Source organism: Thermobia domestica, chromosome 15 (assembly GCF_964235325.1).
Source record: "Thermobia domestica chromosome 15, izTheDome1.hap1.1, whole genome shotgun sequence".
Lineage (NCBI taxonomy): Eukaryota > Metazoa > Arthropoda > Insecta > Zygentoma > Lepismatidae > Thermobia > Thermobia domestica.
This window is the reverse complement of record NC_137468.1, coordinates 57,049,802-57,070,124: the sequence shown is the minus strand read 5'-3', so window position 1 is coordinate 57,070,124 and position 20,323 is coordinate 57,049,802. Positions and strand designations below refer to the sequence as shown.

The 20,323-nt window shown below is 34.6% G+C and overlaps 1 protein-coding gene across 2 annotated transcripts in view; it reads right to left on the bottom strand.

The window, feature by feature from the left end:
* Positions 1-464: 464 nt before the first annotated feature.
* Positions 465-20,323, bottom strand: part of LOC145671853 (uncharacterized) — a 42,452-nt gene continuing 22,593 nt past the window's right edge. For both annotated transcript variants that reach the window (XM_081741081.1, XM_081741082.1), the window contains exons 4-5: positions 4,400-4,471; positions 465-758 (exon numbers count right to left, since the gene is read on the bottom strand). In XM_081741081.1, the coding sequence (XP_081597207.1) occupies positions 651-758; positions 4,400-4,471 (180 nt within the window). In that variant the 3' untranslated portion in view covers positions 465-650. The remainder of the gene's footprint in view (positions 759-4,399; positions 4,472-20,323) is intronic.

The following is a 20,323-nucleotide window of genomic DNA, read 5'->3' as shown; positions in this document are numbered from 1 at the left end:
CACTGCCCTTAGATGTTACATCATACCGTTGCAGGATGTCTGACATCTAACAGTTTTCCGTATATTACATGCATATACTTATGTTACATTCCTCAGCTATTTAATATATGTTATATACGTCCATTTTATGTGAGATCCTAAGCGCCTATATTGTTTCGTACGGAAAGTCCGTATAGATGGAACACTTATACGGAGATTTTTCTTTTTATCATACTTAATAGAAGTAATTTGTTAATGTTACTGAATTCCGATAGCGATGTAGGATAGTGGGATAATAAACAACACTTATCAGATCAGGATTATACTATAGATAAAACATTAAAAATAAGCAAAAGAAATAAAATTTTAAAAACAATAATTTTTACGTACAAAAACATATAGATTACATTTCGGAGTCCGTGGGACTCCACGTCGGGGTTTAGGTGAAAAATTCTGACGTCGGGGGTTAAGTGTTAAATGTCAAACATTGTTATATTAATTTTTATTTACAGAAAATAAAAAAAAAGTTCCATCTGGTTTATTAACAATTGACGTTACATTATTCGTACAGAGAAACTGCTATAATTTACCAAGTGGTTAAGCAAAGAAGAAAGATAAATCCTTAAGCAATCCAGAGTCATCTCTTCAGGTTCGCTCCTCCATTGTATGAATTACTTTAAGCAAGGAATGAGGGTAGAATTGTTGCAACAGAAGACCTTGTTTGAAATCAGTGTTGTGAATACCCAGTAGTTGTTACATACTTTGTGGTACGCTGCAACCTGTCAAGTAATACGAATAATATTATGTTACTACACAGAAGCAGAAACTAATTAATAAACTATTAAATGAATAATTTACATGTTTCATCAACACACCAGAAAGAATCCACGGAATTATCTATCTCTAGTCTATACGTTTAATATAACGTATAGGAAATAATAATCAGTTCCATTTGCAAAGCAAACAAATGAGTATTTATATATAGTTATATACTCCAAACACGTACATATATGTACAATAAACCACACAAGAATACTGCTTCACTGGTAGACATAGATAATCTTAAAGCAAATATTAGTATATAATTTAATTAAATTCCTTAAAGTTGTCCATTTCTACGTAATGAGTTTGAGCATAGTCAGGACAGTGCAGATTTTATTCCATCCCCGATTGTTCATTTTTATATTTTTTCCATGTGACTCTCTGAAATATCACCTTCAATTCTTAACTTGAATTGCCGTTCATAATATTATTAATATATAATTTACAAAATTAAAATGCAGAGTAGAAACTGGATTCAGTTGGCTAAGGACAGAAATCAATGGATAGGTTTTGTGAATGCGGCATAGAACCTCGGAGTTCAATAGGCCATAGAGTTAGTTAGTTATAAATGAAAATGAAATCTTTAAGTTTTATGTCCCACGCATATGTCGGCTAGGCTAAAAGAAACGATGATGATGAGAAATGAATGAAATGGTGCAATGAAGAAAGTGAGATGAAACGAGAGAACCCCAAGAAACCCCATGCACACGGTATTTGTCAACCACAAAGCTCACTTGGCGCGAGCTGGGATCGAACCAAGGATCCATTCGCTAGAGGTGAACGCTCTACCTTTGAGCCACCGCGGCCCCAGTTAGTTTATTAGTTATAATTTAGATGTATGAATGGAAGAATTAAATAGTATTTAACCAACGTGGACGTCAGTATTAATTATATAATTATTATAAAATAAATAAAAGTCTACTCAAGAAGACCCAATTCTGAAGTAATAACTACATGATGGTAATAACAAGCATGTAGTTTCGTAGTACATTTATAACCACATGATTTATAATGAAATATAGTATACCTACAGTATAATGCAATATAATGCAGCATTATACAGTACCTACAGTATAATGCATAGGTCACTGTGGAATTTATTATATTAACACATTTATATTTTGTACACTTATAACCCAAATAGTTTTTTCTGCGCTACTACACTTTAATTATTTATTTTACATGCTGCAGATAGTAAGAGGCAACACAATAAAACTTATGTACGGTCTCTGCTTTTGGTAATCACAAAGAAATGTTGAAATAGTAATATCAAACTACTTCATAGCAGACAGTCTCATGTTTATATGTAGAGTTTGTGGAAATTGTGTTTCTTTCTCGTACAAACCAAAGCTTCAAAATAAATGGGTGATTATATGGCCGTTCGTGGTACCGGAGTGCATTATATATATATATGTACACTCATGTCCAAAATTATTGTCGCATATCTATAACTGTCTTCTTGTAAGAATATAATTTGGCAATGATTTTGCAGGGTAGTTTTAATACTGGTATAATCGGGAAATGTATATTTGTGATTAATTTCATAGGAAAAAATTATAAATAGGAAAATTATAATGAGTGAAATATAATGTTGCTAAGTGGACAAGAAAATTTTATTTTCGTTTTATTGTTCTTATTTGCTGCTCGTTTGACATGAAATTTGCCACATACACGTCTTTGCCGATTATACACATACTAACATTATAAAAAATACCGGGCGAATTCGTTATCAAATTATATTCTTAGAAAAACATATTTATAGACATGCAACAATAATTTTGGACATGGGTGTACATATGTATATATCTGTAACTACATCTATATCTATATCTATCTATCTATCTATCTATCTATCTATCTATCTATCTATCTATCTATCTATATCTATATATATATATATATATATATATATATATATATATATATATATATATATAGATAGATAGATAGATAGATAGATAGATAGATAGATAGATAGATAGATAGATAGATATTATTTCGCCTTACTACAAGCAACGCTTCATATGTTCAATTGTAAATTAATTGAATACTTTATGTTTTATAACTTTACATTCAGAATACGTAACTAAATTAACAGGGCACTCAAAGAGTTCCCGCATCGTTGTTGTAGTTTTGTCATTTATGATGAAATCACAATGAATCTTGTACAGTGCAGTCCATGAGTTCCCTTATTATGAATATAACAAATGCAAACAGGTGACCAGACGCAGCGTTCGAGAAGTGCAGCTGAACGGACGAGGAACTGTGTGGTGATCAGTTGGGGCAATGTCGCAGTTCAAGCAATACACAAACATCAAGTTTATTCATGTGCAAATTTCCTTCAAAGACTTTGATAGCCTTAAAGCAGTTTACGGTGATTAATTCTTTAAGAGTCTTCATCCCGGCGAAATTAAAATACCGCTAATTTTACATTAATTATGTGATATCTTCAAGTAGATAAAAGATAATCCAAATCTGAAACAAGAGCGCCCTAGACAATATTATTTTACATGGTAAACCGTTAACACGACTCACTTATCTGCTTTCGATTTCGAGCTATTTTGAAAATTGGCATTTATTTTCGCGTTTCTAAACAGCTGAAAACATAAAGCCATTAGGTGACTTGTGATAACGGTACCTCACGCAAAATAATATTGTCTAGGGCGTTCTTGTTCCACATTTCAATAATCTTTTATCTATTTGAAGATATCACATAATTAATGTAAAATTAGCGGTATTTTAATTTCGCCGGGATGAAGACTCTTAAGGGAAAAAATGGCCTCAAAGGTACCCGTTCCGCCACTGAAGAGGACGATTAAAAAGCCAAAGTGATTACTGAACTTCTGGGGGTACGAAAAGAGGATTTTGTCCATGTTTCCAGCAATGGCAGAAGCAGTGAAGTGTGTGTGTGTTTCGGAGATGCCTACTTGGAAGGTGATTAAGTAATTATGCACTTATATTGTGGGAATAAAGAGCCTGCAACAAAATTCCAGGAACTTTTTAACTGCCCTGGTAAATTACATTGATAAGTGATAGCTTTTTGAATGCTCTCCAGATATCTTATTCTTTTGGTGAATGTTAAGAGTAAAGGAAAGAACATGTTGTCTTTCTTTACCACTTGGGATTTTACAATAATAATAATAATAATAATAATAATAATAATAATAATAATAATAATAATAATAATAATTATTATTATTATTATTATTATTATTATTATTATTATTATTATTATTATTATTATTATTATAACAATAATCTTAACAACAATAACGAACTAAAATTTGTCTTTCTTCGACAAAGTCATTTAAGACAGTTCATTTTATATATTCTGCAAACTCGCGTAACTTAAAAAAAAAAATAAATAAAAGCAAAGAGTAATTACAAAAGCTTGATCACAGTTACGTAAAATACAGAAGTTTATACATGCCTGTTGTCAAGGAACGAAGAATTTTTTTAATACAATCAAAAAAATAGACATTAATTGATAGTTTTTATTACAAATTCAGAGAGAAAGCGTACAACAAGAAAAACTATATTAGACAATCTAATATTAAACACTTCTACGAGTATAATGAAATATTTGTTAGCTTCTTACCATAAATCCTTCCTCATGTTCTTTCACTAGATGACACAGGATCACATCGGAAATGGCATTTAGAGTGTTCATCTAAATTAGAAAAGATCAATAGTCATTTCGTTTGCATTATCTCTTAATTTTCTTTAATTTCTCCACTAGTCAAAGAAGTAATGATTTCCTTATGTTCAGCTATCTTGTTTAGGTTTAAGTGAAGTAAGAACATCATTATAATAAATAACATAACAGACGAACACTTATCGAAAACATACAAAGTCTAATTTTAGAACATATATGAATCACCTTGATATATTTCTGCAATATTAAGCATTATGCAATCAGTATGTTCCCGGTTAGAAAAAGAAATTAAACAATATATATATATATATATATATATATATATATATATATATATATATATATATATACAGGGTTCATTATGAACGTAATGAGCATTGCTTTAGAAAAACTGTTTTATTATTCCGATTGTTACAAATCTTTAACATTCCTCAAAATAATTCCTTCTGCATCGATACACTTCTGGAGGCGTCTTTTCCACGCCTGGAAAGCATCTTTAAAGTCCTCGGCTGGAATGGCTTTTAAAAACCTTCTAACATGGGCTTGAATGTTCTGCACGGAGACCCAATGTTTTCCTTTGTGGTGTCTCTTCAAACGGGGAAACAAAAAAAGTCACTAGGAGCCAGGTCAGGACTATAGGGGGTGGGGAACCACTGGGGTTCTGCTTCGGGCCAGGAAGTCGACGACGGTGAAGGCGGTGTGACTTGGTGCATTGTCGTGGTGGAGTTTCATTGAGTCTTTGATGCCACTTCGAACGTGGGCGACCCCGCGTTTCAGTCTCTTGAGCACTTCTAGATAAAATCCTGCGTTGACAGGTTGTCCTGGTGGCACAAACTCGAAATGCATGATTCCTCGAACGTCGAAGATGACAATGAGCATGGTTTTGATTCGGGATTTGCTCATGTCCGCCTTTTTAGGGAGGAGGGAGGATGAGGTGTGCCACTCCGCACTCTGCCTTTTGGATTCTGGATCGTATTCGAACATCCAGGTTTCGTCTCCAGTTACGACCGAGTCTAAAAAGTCCGGATCACTTTCACACAATCCCAACAACTCCTTGCAGCCCAAAACTCGAAGTCCTTTTTATTCGTTCGTCAACACCTTCGGCACAAGCTTCACACAGATCTTTCGTATTTACAGGTGCTCCGTCACTATCCCATGTACCGCAAATGTTGACATGTTTATGGTGTCCGCGATTTGTTGAATGCTCACACGCCGGTCTGAGCGCAACACTTCACGCATACGGTTAACGTTGTCGTCGGATCCTGGCCGTTGTTGGATGTCTAGAACGGGGCTCGTCGGCGACCTCCTCCCGACCCTCCTTGAACGACTTATGAAATTTTCCGACCTGGGATCTTGACAAATACTCCTCCTTGTAGGCCTCTTTCATCATCTGGTAAGTTTCCGTAGCATTCTTACCCAACTTGAAGCAAAATTTTATGGCGTAGCGTTGTTCGAGCAAACCCTCCATCACGCCGTGTTACATCTTGTATAAACGTGCTTCACGCGGATCGACATCCACACGCTGTCACTGCTCGCAGCAGACTGACTCCAGGCGGGTTTGGCAGGACAGACCACAGGACCTTTTCCGCGCCGGCAGCGCGCGCTGCGGTGGATTGTTGAGTCAGGGTAGCATCATGCTCATTACTTTCATAATGAACCCTATATATATATATATATATATATAAATGGATCACCTTCAGATGTTAAAAAATTCTCCCGACCTCAGTTTTCAAGATACAAGAATGAAATTTTGCACACGAGATATGTATAAAACAAGGTTTCTTTTTAAAAAGTTCAGATCCTTACGTGAACCCAGTCCCGGGTCAGAGGGGCACAAAATTTTCATTTTCTTTCGAAAAATCTCTTGCTTTTTCGATTTTCTCGCTTCTGGTGTATAATACGGACAATTGAGTGGTACTATTGGGGAGTATCATCTATCCTGAAAAAAAACGAGGAATGAGCCATGATCCTTCAATAAATACTAGTGAAGCAGTAGCTGTTTGAGTGAAAATCTAAAATTTACCTCAAAAAGTGGAAATCCTCAAAGGGTAAAAGCGGAATTTTCGAATCTTCCATGGCACTGTACACTTCCATGTTAAATGAGATGTTTCTAAAAGAAGTAGCATGTCCCTAACTTGAGAAGAGATACTGTACTTTTAGTATAAATTTGGAGCTCCGTCTCCCTATTAAGCGAATATGATAAGACCCAAGTTCAAAGTAGGTATTAAATGCTTAAAAATTAATGTCAAAAGACTTAGTTACTTCTTTCTCCTTTATCACGCAAAAGATGTATTTTTTCATCTTTGCAATACATGCACATTGCAGACATCTCCGTTCATTATCCTAACGCGTATTTGTGCTCGTGGAATACTTTTTGTACACATATTAATATCATTATTTTGCCACTTCTCTTCTTTCGTTGTAGGTATGTTATTAAGACATGCTCAAAACTTTCCAATTAGCGTGTCATGTCACTAACTTTAATGGATACTTAAATATGGCTTTATTAATACGTTGTTACCCGAGAAGGAATGAACTCGACTCATACTCCACCCTATTCTTTCTGTGTCTCTGTCAAATTTCAAGAAACGCAAGTTTAATTATTTTAAACACGCAGAAGCATAGTTATTTTTAACGAAAAGTATAAGTATTAAATTTTACTTCTCCACTCTTAAGGGATTCCGAAATATAGACATCTATTATATAAACATGAAAGAATATTATTTCTGATCACATCATGGGAAAAGGGCTGAACTTTTTGAAATGAATTGTTTAGGTATAGTTATCACCTGCTATGAGCTGATATTCTATCGTGTTACTTTTATTAGTACCTAACCTAATGGTGGAGCAAAAGTTGAAAATTTTGACCGAAATATTTCTGACAATCATGTGGCAAAATAAAAAGATGAAATTTGGTATATAAATTCCTTATTAAGAATAAGAGTAGCCGTGTGTGAGAGTTACCCACAATTACTGTTGATGGTGATAGCATCATACGGAAACGGTTAACCACTTCGAACGTAATTTTGGGACTTCAGTACCTACCTTATGCTGGGTTTTGATGACGCTACATTGGTTAAAGAGTACATACTAAGCGGGTAAGAAGTGGACAAAATATATGCAAAAATATAATATGTCACAACAGGTACGTAGCCAGGATTTCGTGAAGGGTGGGTCCGTCACATGAAATACCAGGGGCTCGATCATTGTAAACTATTTTACTGGAGCATAAATATTCGTTCGTTTAGCCAAGATTTCGTAACGGGGGGGGGACATGAAATTTCTGAATTCCCAGGAGCTCGATCAATGTAAACTACTTTACTATCAACATATATTGGGGGGGCGCGGTGGCTCAGTGGTAGAGCGTTCACCTCTGGTGCTTGGGGTCCCGGGTTCGATCTCAGCCCCCGCCAAGTGAACTTTGTGGTGGACAAACACCGTGCTCGTGGGTTTTCTCGGGGTTCTCCCGTTTCCTCCCACTTTCTTCATTCCACCATTTCCCTCATCTCTCATAATCACCGTCTCCTTTAGCCTAACCGGCATAACCGTTGGACGTAAAACTCAAAGATTTCATTTCATTTTTCAACATATATTGGTTTGTTGGGACGATAAAATGAAAATAAGTTGGTAAGTATTTTATAACAAACTATGATGAAATCTCGAGTATAATAATAAAAAAAAAAGCATGCTGAAAAAGATATTACAATATTTACGTCCTTATCTGTTCATTCAAATATAACAATTTTCCTTTCATTATGACCTCAACTATTATAAAAAGTACATATTCACTATTATGAAAAGTCATATTCACTATTATAAAAAGTACATATTCACTATTATAAAAAAGTACATACTCAATAATGTCTTGTGAAATATTTTACAATATCTGCGTTCCTTTCTCTGTTGCAAATGTTAACAGAACTTTCTTTTCACATAATTTGTTATTATTATTGTATGAATTGTTTTTATTATTCCGTCAACTACTGTATGTTCCAAATGACAGGTTAAAGGAGCAGTAGAAAATTGTTTTTGAAATAACATGTTTGATACTGCAAGGATGCGATAACGAAAAATTATGATGAAAATTTTCCACGCTGTAACACAACGGTACTATACTTTCGGAAGCTTGAAATCTCCCTGACTAGTAGCAGGAATTCTGAGAATTCCGTAACTTTTCTAGAAATTCTGAGAATTCTTGTTTTTTCTTTTTTTCTTTTTTTTTTTTAGAAATTTCGAATTCCCTGACTATTCCAGGGTATCTCGCTTACCTCACCACCATGTATTGCAAGTATTAAAAATCTCATAAGAAAGAGTAACCAAAAGCCTCCCCTGAACGTTTTTTTTTTTATTATTTCTAACGCGATCCTTCTTTTTCTCATTTCATTTTGTTTCTTATTTCCTTACTTTTTTCATTTCTGGTCTCGAACGGTGGTCCGGACCCCCCGAACCCTCCCCCTTGTCTACGTGCCTGGTCAGAAGCACATTAAGTTAGAAATATGAAATTCGGTATAATAACTCATCATAAAGATAAAAGGCATGGGCATCAGCATTAAACTCTTTCGCTCTTAACTTCTAAAATTAAGATGCTTCTTTCTTTAATAAAACATTTATTTGTGAAATATAAACAAACAGTGACGAATTTAGGATTTTGATTCGGGGGAGGACTATGCAGAACATGTGAATAAGCACTTATATTTTCCCTTTTGGGTGTCGACAAATTTCAATGAAGTTGTGTATATAACACATTTATTTCGGGGGTGGGGGGTCTTGAGCCCGATAGCTACCCCCTAAATACGCCACTGCAAACAAAACTATATCAAAGAAGACATTTGCAAGAGCAAACTGTCCTTTGTGGATCTTTTTATGAGAAATTTTGCATGATTATATGGTGGTAAAGAAATGTTTATTTATGATACATGATCAAAATTGCCTGAGTCGTTATTGAGAAAATCATTCAGGGAAAAAAGAACCCTCACCGTCAAGAGTACACGTCCAATTGTGAATTGTTTACTGGAAAGTGATTTATGTCATATTTTAGACTTCTTAATAGAGTATTTATTTATGAAATATGTGAAAAAGATTGCCTTGCATTTCTGAAATTTAAGACAATCATCCACGAAAAACACCTTCAAAGTAAACTTACCTTTTTTGTAAAATCTTAGATAAAAAATCGTATTGTAGGCTTCTCAATTGAAGAATTGTTTATGAAATATCAACAGAAATGCCCTCATGTTTATTTCTATATATTTATTTTTGAGAAAATCGTTCGGGAAAAGTTACCCTGCAAGTAAACTACCATTTGTATTTTTTTTTTCATTTCAAATTAGTTAGTAATTATTCATTATTCACATTATTCAGGTTAGTAATGTAAAGTTTATTTATGAAGTATGAACAAACGTGTTGAAGCCATTTTCAAGAAAATTATTTCTTTTACGATCATCCTTGAATAACTACCCTTAATTTTGGAGTAATAAGAAACTTCCTACGGAATGTTATGAAAACCTTAAGTTTAAAATTTAGTGAGAATTATTCGAACGATACAGCATCTAGGTGAGTGAATATCGGGACAGATGGACATCACGTAGGGGGGGCATAAAACGTTGAAATTTCCAATAATCGTTTTCCAAATTTACAATACTTTTTTTCTCTATGATCGTTGCTATGTTCAAACATACGAACTAACGCACTATAGTTTCTACCTCTTACTTCTTAAATAGAATCTTGTAATCATTATTAAAATATTTACTTGCGAAATATGAACATTTCAGGGAAAAGGGAAAATATTGACTGAAAGCAGGAAATTCATGTTATAATTCAGTTTAAAAAATTTTTGTCATCACGAATTCTGCTGAGGAATTTGAAGCGTAAATTATAGCCGATAAGATGATAATCATGCCTGTGGTATTGTATGGTTGCGAAACATGGTCGCTTACTCTGAGAAAAGAACACATTGAAAACAGTTTAGAATAAAATCCTGAGACGAATATTCGACTCTAGAGTAACCGGAATGGGGAATAGCTTAAACATCATACCGAGAAACTGCATAGTTTATACTGTTCACTAAACATTATTAGGGTTATCTAATCTAGAACGTTGAGATGAGCAGATCAAGTAGCCACAATGAAGAAAATAGGGACGCTTTCAAAGTTTTAACTGGAAATCTAATCGAAAAACGACCATTACGCAGACCTAGGCGCATATATATATATATATATATATATATATATATATATATATATATATATATATATATATATATATATATATATATATATATATATATATATATATATATATATATATATATATATATGTTGGGAGCAATGTTCGAAAACGGCCATTGGCCGAAGAAAGTGATCAATTCTAAGTTTGGACAGATGCAATTATCCAAAGTACGAAGAAGTCTATCATTTCGGGGTTTGGTCGCTTAATAGTATCCAAAGCTAGGTTTGGATAATTACAGTTCATCCAAAGCTCAATTTAGTTATTTCCAGTTGTTCTTGCGAGATGTCATTGCAATTTTTTATTCGTGGCGCATGCGCATTCGGAGAATATAGGGAGGGTAAAGCAGAAGTCAGTCTTCAGTCAGGCGGTAGCTTTATGTGTTAACGTGTATGCTTTCTTTGCCACTCACAATTGTTTATTCGTTGAAGTGAAATTGAAGACCGTGCACAACAATGAGTATGGTTGCAGCAGAAGACTTCAAAGCAAAACTAGACGACTACGTTCGAGCTAGTACAGCAGATAATACGTTCTTGTTATCTCCAGAGAAGTACAATGAATTGCTGTTGGAGGTGAAGGCTTCGCAAGAGAAAAAGAAAAGAGGTGAGTCACTGACGTCACTGGACTATCGTCGCCTGAAGAGATATGATGTTTTAAGTATTGGTGGGGTTGAGAAACTTATCGAAAAACGTAAAGATGGTGATAGTGTTATTAGGTATTTCTGTCACACCGGAGAATTATACAGTGTCATTCATAAAGCTCACATTGACACTGGCCACAAACGTTTGAGATGCTTGGACAAAGAACTTAAGCTAAAGTACTGTAATGTAACACGAGAGATCATCAATATTTATCTCAAATTGTGTGGGCAGTGTCAGTTGAAAAAGAAGCAAAAGTGCAAAGGACTGACTGTTAAACCTATTCTCAGTAATCTGCTTAATTCTAGGGGTCAGGTTGATCTTATCGACATGCAGAGTGAACCGGACAAAGGATACAAGTTCATATTAAATTATCAGGATCATCTCACAAAGTTTCTGTTTTTGCGCCCATTAAAGACAAAAAGAGCATCAGAAGTTGCTTATCATCTGATGGATATATTTTGCATTATTGGTGCACCTTGTATTCTTCAAAGTGATAACGGACGTGAGTTCGCAGCTGAAGTTACAAGTGAGCTGGCCTCAGTGTTTGGGTCGAAAATAGTGCACGGCAAGCCGCGCCACTCTCAGTCTCAAGGAAGTGTTGAGAGAGCGAACCAAGATGTTCGAGACATTCTTATTACATGGATGGCAGAAAATAGCTGTTCGTCTTGGGCTGAGGGTCTTCGTTTTGTCCAGATGAAGAAAAACAGGTCCTTCCATAGGGGCATTAACCGGAGCCCCTACGAGGCTTTGTTTGGCGTTCCCATGAGAAATGGACTTTCGGATTCATCTCTTCCATGTGATTTATTACGAGACTTGACCAATGAGGAAGATCTACAAGAAATATTGGCTCGTGATCCACATTGTGACACCATGCAGGAAGGGGAAGGCTCAGGACAGGATGTACAGAATTCATTGACTCGTGATCCACACTGTGACACCATGCAGGAAGAGGAAGGTTCAGGACAGGATGTACAGAATTTATTGACTCGTGATCCACACTGTGACACCATGCAGGAAGAGGAAGGCTCAGGACAGGATGTACAGTATTCATTGACTCGTGATGTACAAGAAGACACTTCAGGACAGGACGCACAGCATTCATTCGTTCGTGATTCCCTTAATAATCTTCGGCAGGAAAGAGAGACTTTTCCAGAATTTCCAGCTTCTTTAGAGACCATCAACACTGCAATTGTGGAAGCAAATGAATCTCCATGTCCGTGCGCAAATCAAGAAAAAAGATGCAACATCTGCACAAGAAGTGAGAGTATACGAGAGGCACGTGAGGGATCCAAAATACATTTAAAGCGACAAGCAAATGAAATGTTAATGGCGTCAAGTAAAAAATTCCCTCGTGCAGACGTAGGACAAACTGTTCTAATCAAAATCCCAGAATTGGACAGAGGCAGAGCTGCTCCGAGGAACGTCATGGCTGTGGTTATGGGGAGAAACGATAACGATCTCTACCAGTTGGGGACTTCTTCGGGAATTATTAGAAAGCTGTACGCGCGCAATGAGTTCCAGTTCGCAGATGAACAGTTTCTTCAGATCAGTGATGTTCCGCAGAGAGACATTTCACTTAGAAGTGTAGCTGAAGCAGAAACACACTCCAGGCAGGGGTTTATTAAGTGCGGCTGCAGGAACTTCTGTTTGAACAAAAAATGTAATTGTGTAAAGAAGGGTGTAAAGTGTAACTCAAAGTGTCATTCCTCAAGTGCGTGTAGGAACAAGTAACTGGACAGTTGACCTATTACAATGTACTTGAAGAGCCTGTATATGTGGCGAATCTGCATTTCAGTTATTCCATTTTATAACTGTAAGTTCATTATATTTTTTCGCACTTACAGCTTAAAATTTTCAGCACACGTTTTTCAAATTCTTCACTGTTTCATTGTGTTAATAACTGAACTTAAAACATTTAACGCACTTTGCTGTTAATGCTTAATTAATTATTGTACTTATTTTTATATGGTGCATATTTTCTAAAAGTCTTCTAAAAAAGAAAGTAAGCTGAGTTAGAAGGAATTAATACGAAGAACTATTTTTATTCATATACGAATTTCATACTTCTTATTTGACAGAATTTTGTGATATACATTTTCATTTCTTAAACATTGAAAAATAAAAATCTTGTAAAATGTGTAAAATGTGAAAAAATTAATAAATTTTTTTCTTATTTTCCTTTCTAAATTGAGCTTTGGATGAACTGTAATTATCCAAACCTAGCTTTGGATACTATTAAGCGACCAAACCCCGAAATGATAGACTTCTTCGTACTTTGGATAATTGCATCTGTCCAAACTTAGAATTGATCACTTTCTTCGGCCAATGGCCGTTTTCGAACATTGCTCCCAACATATATATATATATATATATATATATATATATATATATATGAGTGTGTGTGTGTGTGTGTGTGTGTGTGTGTGTGTGTGTGTGTGTGTGTGAGTGTATTTAAAGATAATATTAAGATGGATCTGGTAGAAATAAGACTACAAAGCAAAAGCTGGATCCAGTTGACTAAGATCAGAGTCAGGGAAGAGCTTTTGTGAATGCGGCATTGGACTTCCGTGTTCAATTGGCCATAGAGATAGTTATATAACAAAAGTGTAACACGCGCTTTCATATAATGTGTCAAATAAAACCCCTCCAAGAGCAAACTAGCCGTTGTGGACTTATCAAGGAAAAATTATTCATGTCATATTGTAGGCTTGTTCGAGAAATGTTTACAAGAATATAAATTAAATTTCCTGAATAGCTTTCTAGAAAATGGACCTAGAAAACTTCATTCCAAAAGTAAAGTACCCCTTATGGATTTCTATAGGATAAATTAGTTACAACATTTGTCAGAAAAAAGTATTTATAAAAGATGAACACAGTCACTAATTGAGAAAATATTCTGGGAAAAACTCACTCCAAGAGTAAACTACCCCTTTCGGATTTTTGAAAAAACACGTCTTGTACCACACTATGAGGTTGCTAATGAATTATTATGCTCAGAATATAAATAAAATCAACAGAACCCTGAGTAAGAAGAAAATTCGAAAATCGACCCAACAGAATCCTATAAAAATTTAAGTTTAAAATTTGTTGCGGATAAGTTGATGGATACAACCTCTAGGCGAGTAAAACGTCTACATCAGGATGAATGAACAGACAGACGGACATCCAAAAATTACTTTTTGGGCGTGTAGGACCACAAAACGTAAACTTGTTGAAATTTTAAATGGGTTTTTTCACGATCACAATACTTTCCTCTTTCCTACCGTTACTCGAAAACAATAAAGGGGCACTATTCTTAGGATATTTTAAAAATTACCATTCTAGGCTCGGAAAGGATATTTTCTATAATTTCTTTCTGGACATCGTAAATAATGTTGCAAGTTGTTTGTGATCGCGTCACGAGGAGTACGTTGAAGAGTTTGAAACGAACATAATGCATTTCTTGAGCTAAGATCTTGTCATGTTGCTGTGATTAACACTAGAAGGACCGGATGGGTCAAAATGACCCCTCACCATATTTTAATATTCCACTGTAAACGTACTTGAAATACTAAGTGAATAATATTTTATGAATTTGTTAATGCTATTGGCCTTAACAAATTCATAAAATATTATTCACTTAGTATTTCAAGTACGTTTACAGTGGAATATTAAAATATGGTGATGGGTCATTTTGACCCATCCGTTCCTTCTAAAGGGGCTTCCTAAAGGGGAAGGTTACAGGGATTCAACGTTTACGTGAAAATATTGTATGCCACGAGCCCGTCAACTTAAGAAGATGATATTCGGTATATAAATTATTCATTAAAAATAAATGGTCACATGTCCCAACATTTTTAAACACTTCCGTTTTAGGGAGGCAGGGGAATATTTTCTGTAATTTCTTCCTTCTCATCGAAAGCCATGTTCCCTGTTGTTTTGATTACATCACAAGAAAAACGTTAAATACTTTGAAAAGAATTTCAGAACATAGTTAGTACCTACTCTGTACTGATCTTTCATGATGTTACATTGATTATTGGGCACATTCTAGTGAGGGATAAAGAGGTTGAAAATTTACGTAAAACAATACTATGTTACTATCCTTTTAAGTTAATAAAATGAAACTTCATATAAAACTTCTCGCTAAAAATTAGTTGATACGTGTATCCATTTTTTATTAAAATTTCTGTTTTAAGGGTAAGGGAACATTTTCCATAATTCCTTTTTTTTCACATCGAAAGAGATGTTGCGTTTTTTTGTGATAACATCAAACGCAATAAAGGACACATCGTAGGAGCAGGAAGATGCTTCAGAATTTATGTAAAAAAAATATAGTATTTCAAAACTCGTTAAGGTAGAAACAGAAAATTCGGTATATAAACTCCCCATTACAAATAAGGGGATACGTGCTTCATAGTTTCTGTAATTGTCAGTTTCAAGAGCCATTTTCTATAATTCTTTTCTTAACATTGAGATAGTGATTGTCCGTAGTTCGTGATCGCATCACGGAAAGAAGGTTGACCGATTTTAAAATGAGTATTGCAATAAAGTTACTGTCACTTTGATTAAATGGCCTATCTTAAGTGAGTTGAAGATCAAAATTTATACGAAAAATAGAGTATATAATGGAATTTTGTCATTATATTTTTATTAAAATGCGTATCATAAGGAGGGTAAAATATTATCTATAGAGGGTAATCTTCCCCTGCGACGAACGGGCATTTGCAATTCCCACTTTTTCAACTTTAATGTTTAATAATAAAGTTAATATATCCCAATATCCTTAAAGTTCAGTAAAAATTATTCCTTAAACATGTGCTTTATGTAATTTGATATTTGAGTTTATTTCGGAATCCTTTTCATTTTCTACCTTTTTTCACTTGTAAGTCAATTATATAAATAAAAAACGTTGAAAAAGTATTGGCCTATGTTTAGCAGAAGGGGTCCAGCTCTTTTCTCTAAAAAAAAATTCCAATTTTGGTGATTTCTGTTCACAGTCCGTTAGTTTAGAGTAGGTTAGGTTAGTTTAGGCTAGCTTAGGTTAGTTTAGTTTAGTTTAGTTAGGTTAGTTTATGTTATATTAGTGTAGGGGTCCCGCATAATTTTCCAAAAAATGATATAATTTCGCTTATTTCTACTAATATTAGCTAAGTTTAGGTCAGTTAAGGTTAGCGTAAGTTTTTTTATGTTAGGTTAGGTTAGATTTGGTTACGTTATGTTACGTCTAAGTACTTGCATCATCCATTTCTCCTGTAAATTTTGTATTTTTACGTGCTTCTGGACCCCTTGTACTAAACATACTCCAAAGTATTTAATGGTGTTAAATGGAAAGTCTAATTACGTCACTGAATTTAAGGAATTTCCAGTTATGAACATCATACTTTTATAATTTGAACCACCATCTCTGTTTCTTCTTATATCTATTCTTTCCTTCTAGTGTAAATATCAAAGAACGCAAACAAGCATATTTAATTATTGTAAATGAGAATTCAGAATACCGAATTTTACCTCGCAGTCTTTAAGATATTCAAGTATATGAACATGTAAATATAAAAATTGTAGTATGTACCCATTTTTCGTTTTGCCCTCTTTTCTTCCTTTCCTAGTAAACTATTAAGAAACACTTAGCCACGTGTTTAATTAAATTAAATAGATATAATAAATACATAATTACGTGTCTGTGTTCTTAAAGGATTCCGCAACATAAACATTATAATATTATAATTGACCTCCGTGAAGATAGCATCACTCACGTGACCAGTAATTATCATACACACACGCACGCCGAAAATTAGTGCTGACGATACCGTATACAAAGAAAATTAGTGCTATTATCAGAAAGCTAATCTTCCACATTTACTGCGAGTAGGGGTGACTTGACGTGCAGACTAAGTTTGGGAAATATGAAAAAGAAAATATATGGTGCTGATGATACTGCATTAAAAGAAGATTATTGTTGATTATTTCATTATGAAAATGAGAAACCAATTAATTCACTTTAATGATACCGTCATTCTAGATTTCGATCTTCTTATAAGAGTACTAATTTTCTTCTGCTCAAGTAGCAACGTTGCTTTCTCACTGAACTTACGGCACCTTATTAGATTCAGCCCAAATGGCTGGTGCGAATCGATGAATTCCACCATTTTAGATTCAAATTCGCAACATCTTTAATCTCTTTCCATTTCTTTCTTATATTTGTTCAAAACGGGGAAAAAAGTATAAATATCAGGGGTTCCAGTGTTAGGGAGCAGAGATGGGCCCCCTCACTCATTTTTGCCCTAAAGAAGGCCGTCCTCACCCTTACTCACTCTCATTTTGGTAGATGAGTGTGAGGTTGAGTGTGACGGAGCCAATTGATTGTGAGCGTAGCTGAGGGTGAGGGCATCAACAATATTTGAGTGTAAGGGTGAGTGAATGTGAGTGTGAGGGAGTTAATTGAGGGTAAGTGGGGTGAGGGCATCAACAATATTTGAGTGTTAGGGAGTCGTTTGAGGATGAGTGTTTCTGAGGGTAAGGGCAACAACAATTTCAGTATGAGTTCGAGTGAGTGTAAGTGTGAGGGGTCAACGTAGGGTAAGTGTGGTGAGGGTGAGGGCATCAATAATATTTGAGTGTGAGGGCGAGTGAGTGTAAGTGTGAGGGAATCGTTTGAGGGTGAGTGTGGATGAAGGGTGAGGATGTCAACAATATTTGAGTATGAGGTCGTGAGTGTGAGAGACTTGATTGAAAATGAGTGTGGGTGAAGGGTGAGGACGTCAACAATATTTGAATGTGAGGACGAATAAATGTGAGTGTGAGCGAGTTGATTGAGTGTGAGTACGAGTAAGCGTGAGTGTGAGGTATCGGTTGAGTGTGAGTGTGAGTGAGGGTTAGGATAAATGCCCATCATTTCTGTTAGGGAGATGAAACTTCGTGTAAAATCCCTTTTTAAAAATTATTTAAAAGGTTATTAACGTTTTTTTTTTTTTGAAAATTTCACTTCTAACGACAAGAAGGAGGTAAGTTTCATTAATTATTAAATTCAACATTTTAAACTAATAAATTAGCGAAAATAAATTAGCGAAGGAATGGTTGAAGTACTAAAATACATTTGCAAACGATTTGGCATTTGGCTCGACCTGGACTTGTAATTTTATAATTATGCTTTTTCTTTCATTGAAATTTATATCTTACAGAAATAAAGGTGTTCTTTTTTTACCGGCTGCACCATTGGAAATAATACTTTGAACATATTCAACACATGGGTCCTAATGGATGTTGATTACCTTATTTTGAAGGAAATGCACATCCTAAAAGGAAATGCACATTGTAATAGATCCATGTTTGAAATGTCTTAATCGACTTGAAGAAACAGAAGGAGTAGTTGGTTATGCTGATGACATAGCGATAGTGTTGTCGGCATCTTCAAGACACGAAGTAGAAAGAAAGGGAAACATAATACTAGAAAAACTACAAAAATGGTGTTCAACAAATAATTTAACACTTTCCGGAACAAAAACAAAATATACAATTTTTGGACAGAAAATTCAAAGAGGTCCTATTCTAAAGATATCCAACAAAAAGATAGACAGAGTTAAAGAGTTTAAGTACCTGGGAGTATGGATAGATGAAAAATTAAATTACGGAAAACATATAGAGGAAATTACGAATAAGAGCAAAAAAGTAGCACATAAATTACTAACAATAGCAAGAAGAGACTACCAAATCCCTAAGAGGATATTGCAAACTTACAACAAAACAGTGATCATGCCAGTACTTAGCTATTGTGCCAGTGTGTGGTGCCACAGACTTTTTATGAACATAAAACTAAGACAAACAATAAATCGGGCACAAAGAGGGGTACTTATAAGAACCCTAAGTGTAATAAAAACCATGTCAACGGAGGCTCTACAGGTACTGGCCCAGGAAGAACCAATACATTTCCAGGTACTAAGACAGGCCTATAAAATGTGGACGAAAAATAATGAAAATGCAAAAATTTTAGAAATACTAGGACAAATTCCAAATAACGAAGCAGAGTTAGATAAAATTATTGAAAGGAAATGGCAACGGGAATGGGAAAACTCAAGTAAAGGACAGAAACTAAAAGAATATATACCGACGATACAAATAAGGAAAGAGATGCCAAACCTAAATAAGGAGACCATGGAGACACTTTCTGGCCATGGACCATTTAAGTCACATTTATACAGGATCACAATAGAAGAAAATCAGACATGTATCTGCGGAATGGCCCAGACACCCGAACATGTAACATGGACTTGTGCACACTTTATAACTAGAGAAGATATAATAAATATTAGAGACGAACTCAAAAATGAAACATGGGAAAACATCAGACAGGATAAAATAAAGCTACAGAAGTTCCAAGAATTGACAAAACACGTAGTGGGAAACATGTGGAACAGAAGAATTGAAAACAGAAGAAGGAGAGAACGGAACACAAACTAGTTTTAGAGAAAATATAACATACAGAATTCTGCTTACAAATAATAAATGCATTTTATAAAATTCCTGGAATGAAAACCGGAATAGGAAGACGCTACTCTTGTTTTGTGTTTAGTGTTTAGTGTCAGTGCTAGTGTCATATTGTTAATTGTGTGTCCTATATGTGAATGTTTGGTGCGATCTCAAGAAATAAACAAATAATAACATAAAAGAAGTAACAAAAGACAGGAAAAACTCTGAAGAAATTTGTACAAACCAATATTTGTTTCGCACTGTGTCTCTTGTTGTTATTTTGTTATTAATGTATATTCTTTTTAATTTACTTTCAGGTGGCGGTAGAGGAAGCAGCCCAAAATAGTGCAAAAAAAAATTGTTTTTAATGAATGACAAATGATAAAAAAAAAGAAAATTTATCTTTTATATATTTGTAATATTCTTTTACAGGTTTGTCCGTTTTTTTGTAAAAAGGGAAAATAGTAATAAAAAAATGAAATAAAAAAATAAAAAAAAGGTACATTAAAGGGCATGGTTTAAAGTATTAGATGCCATGCTAGTAAAATATGCCTCACCT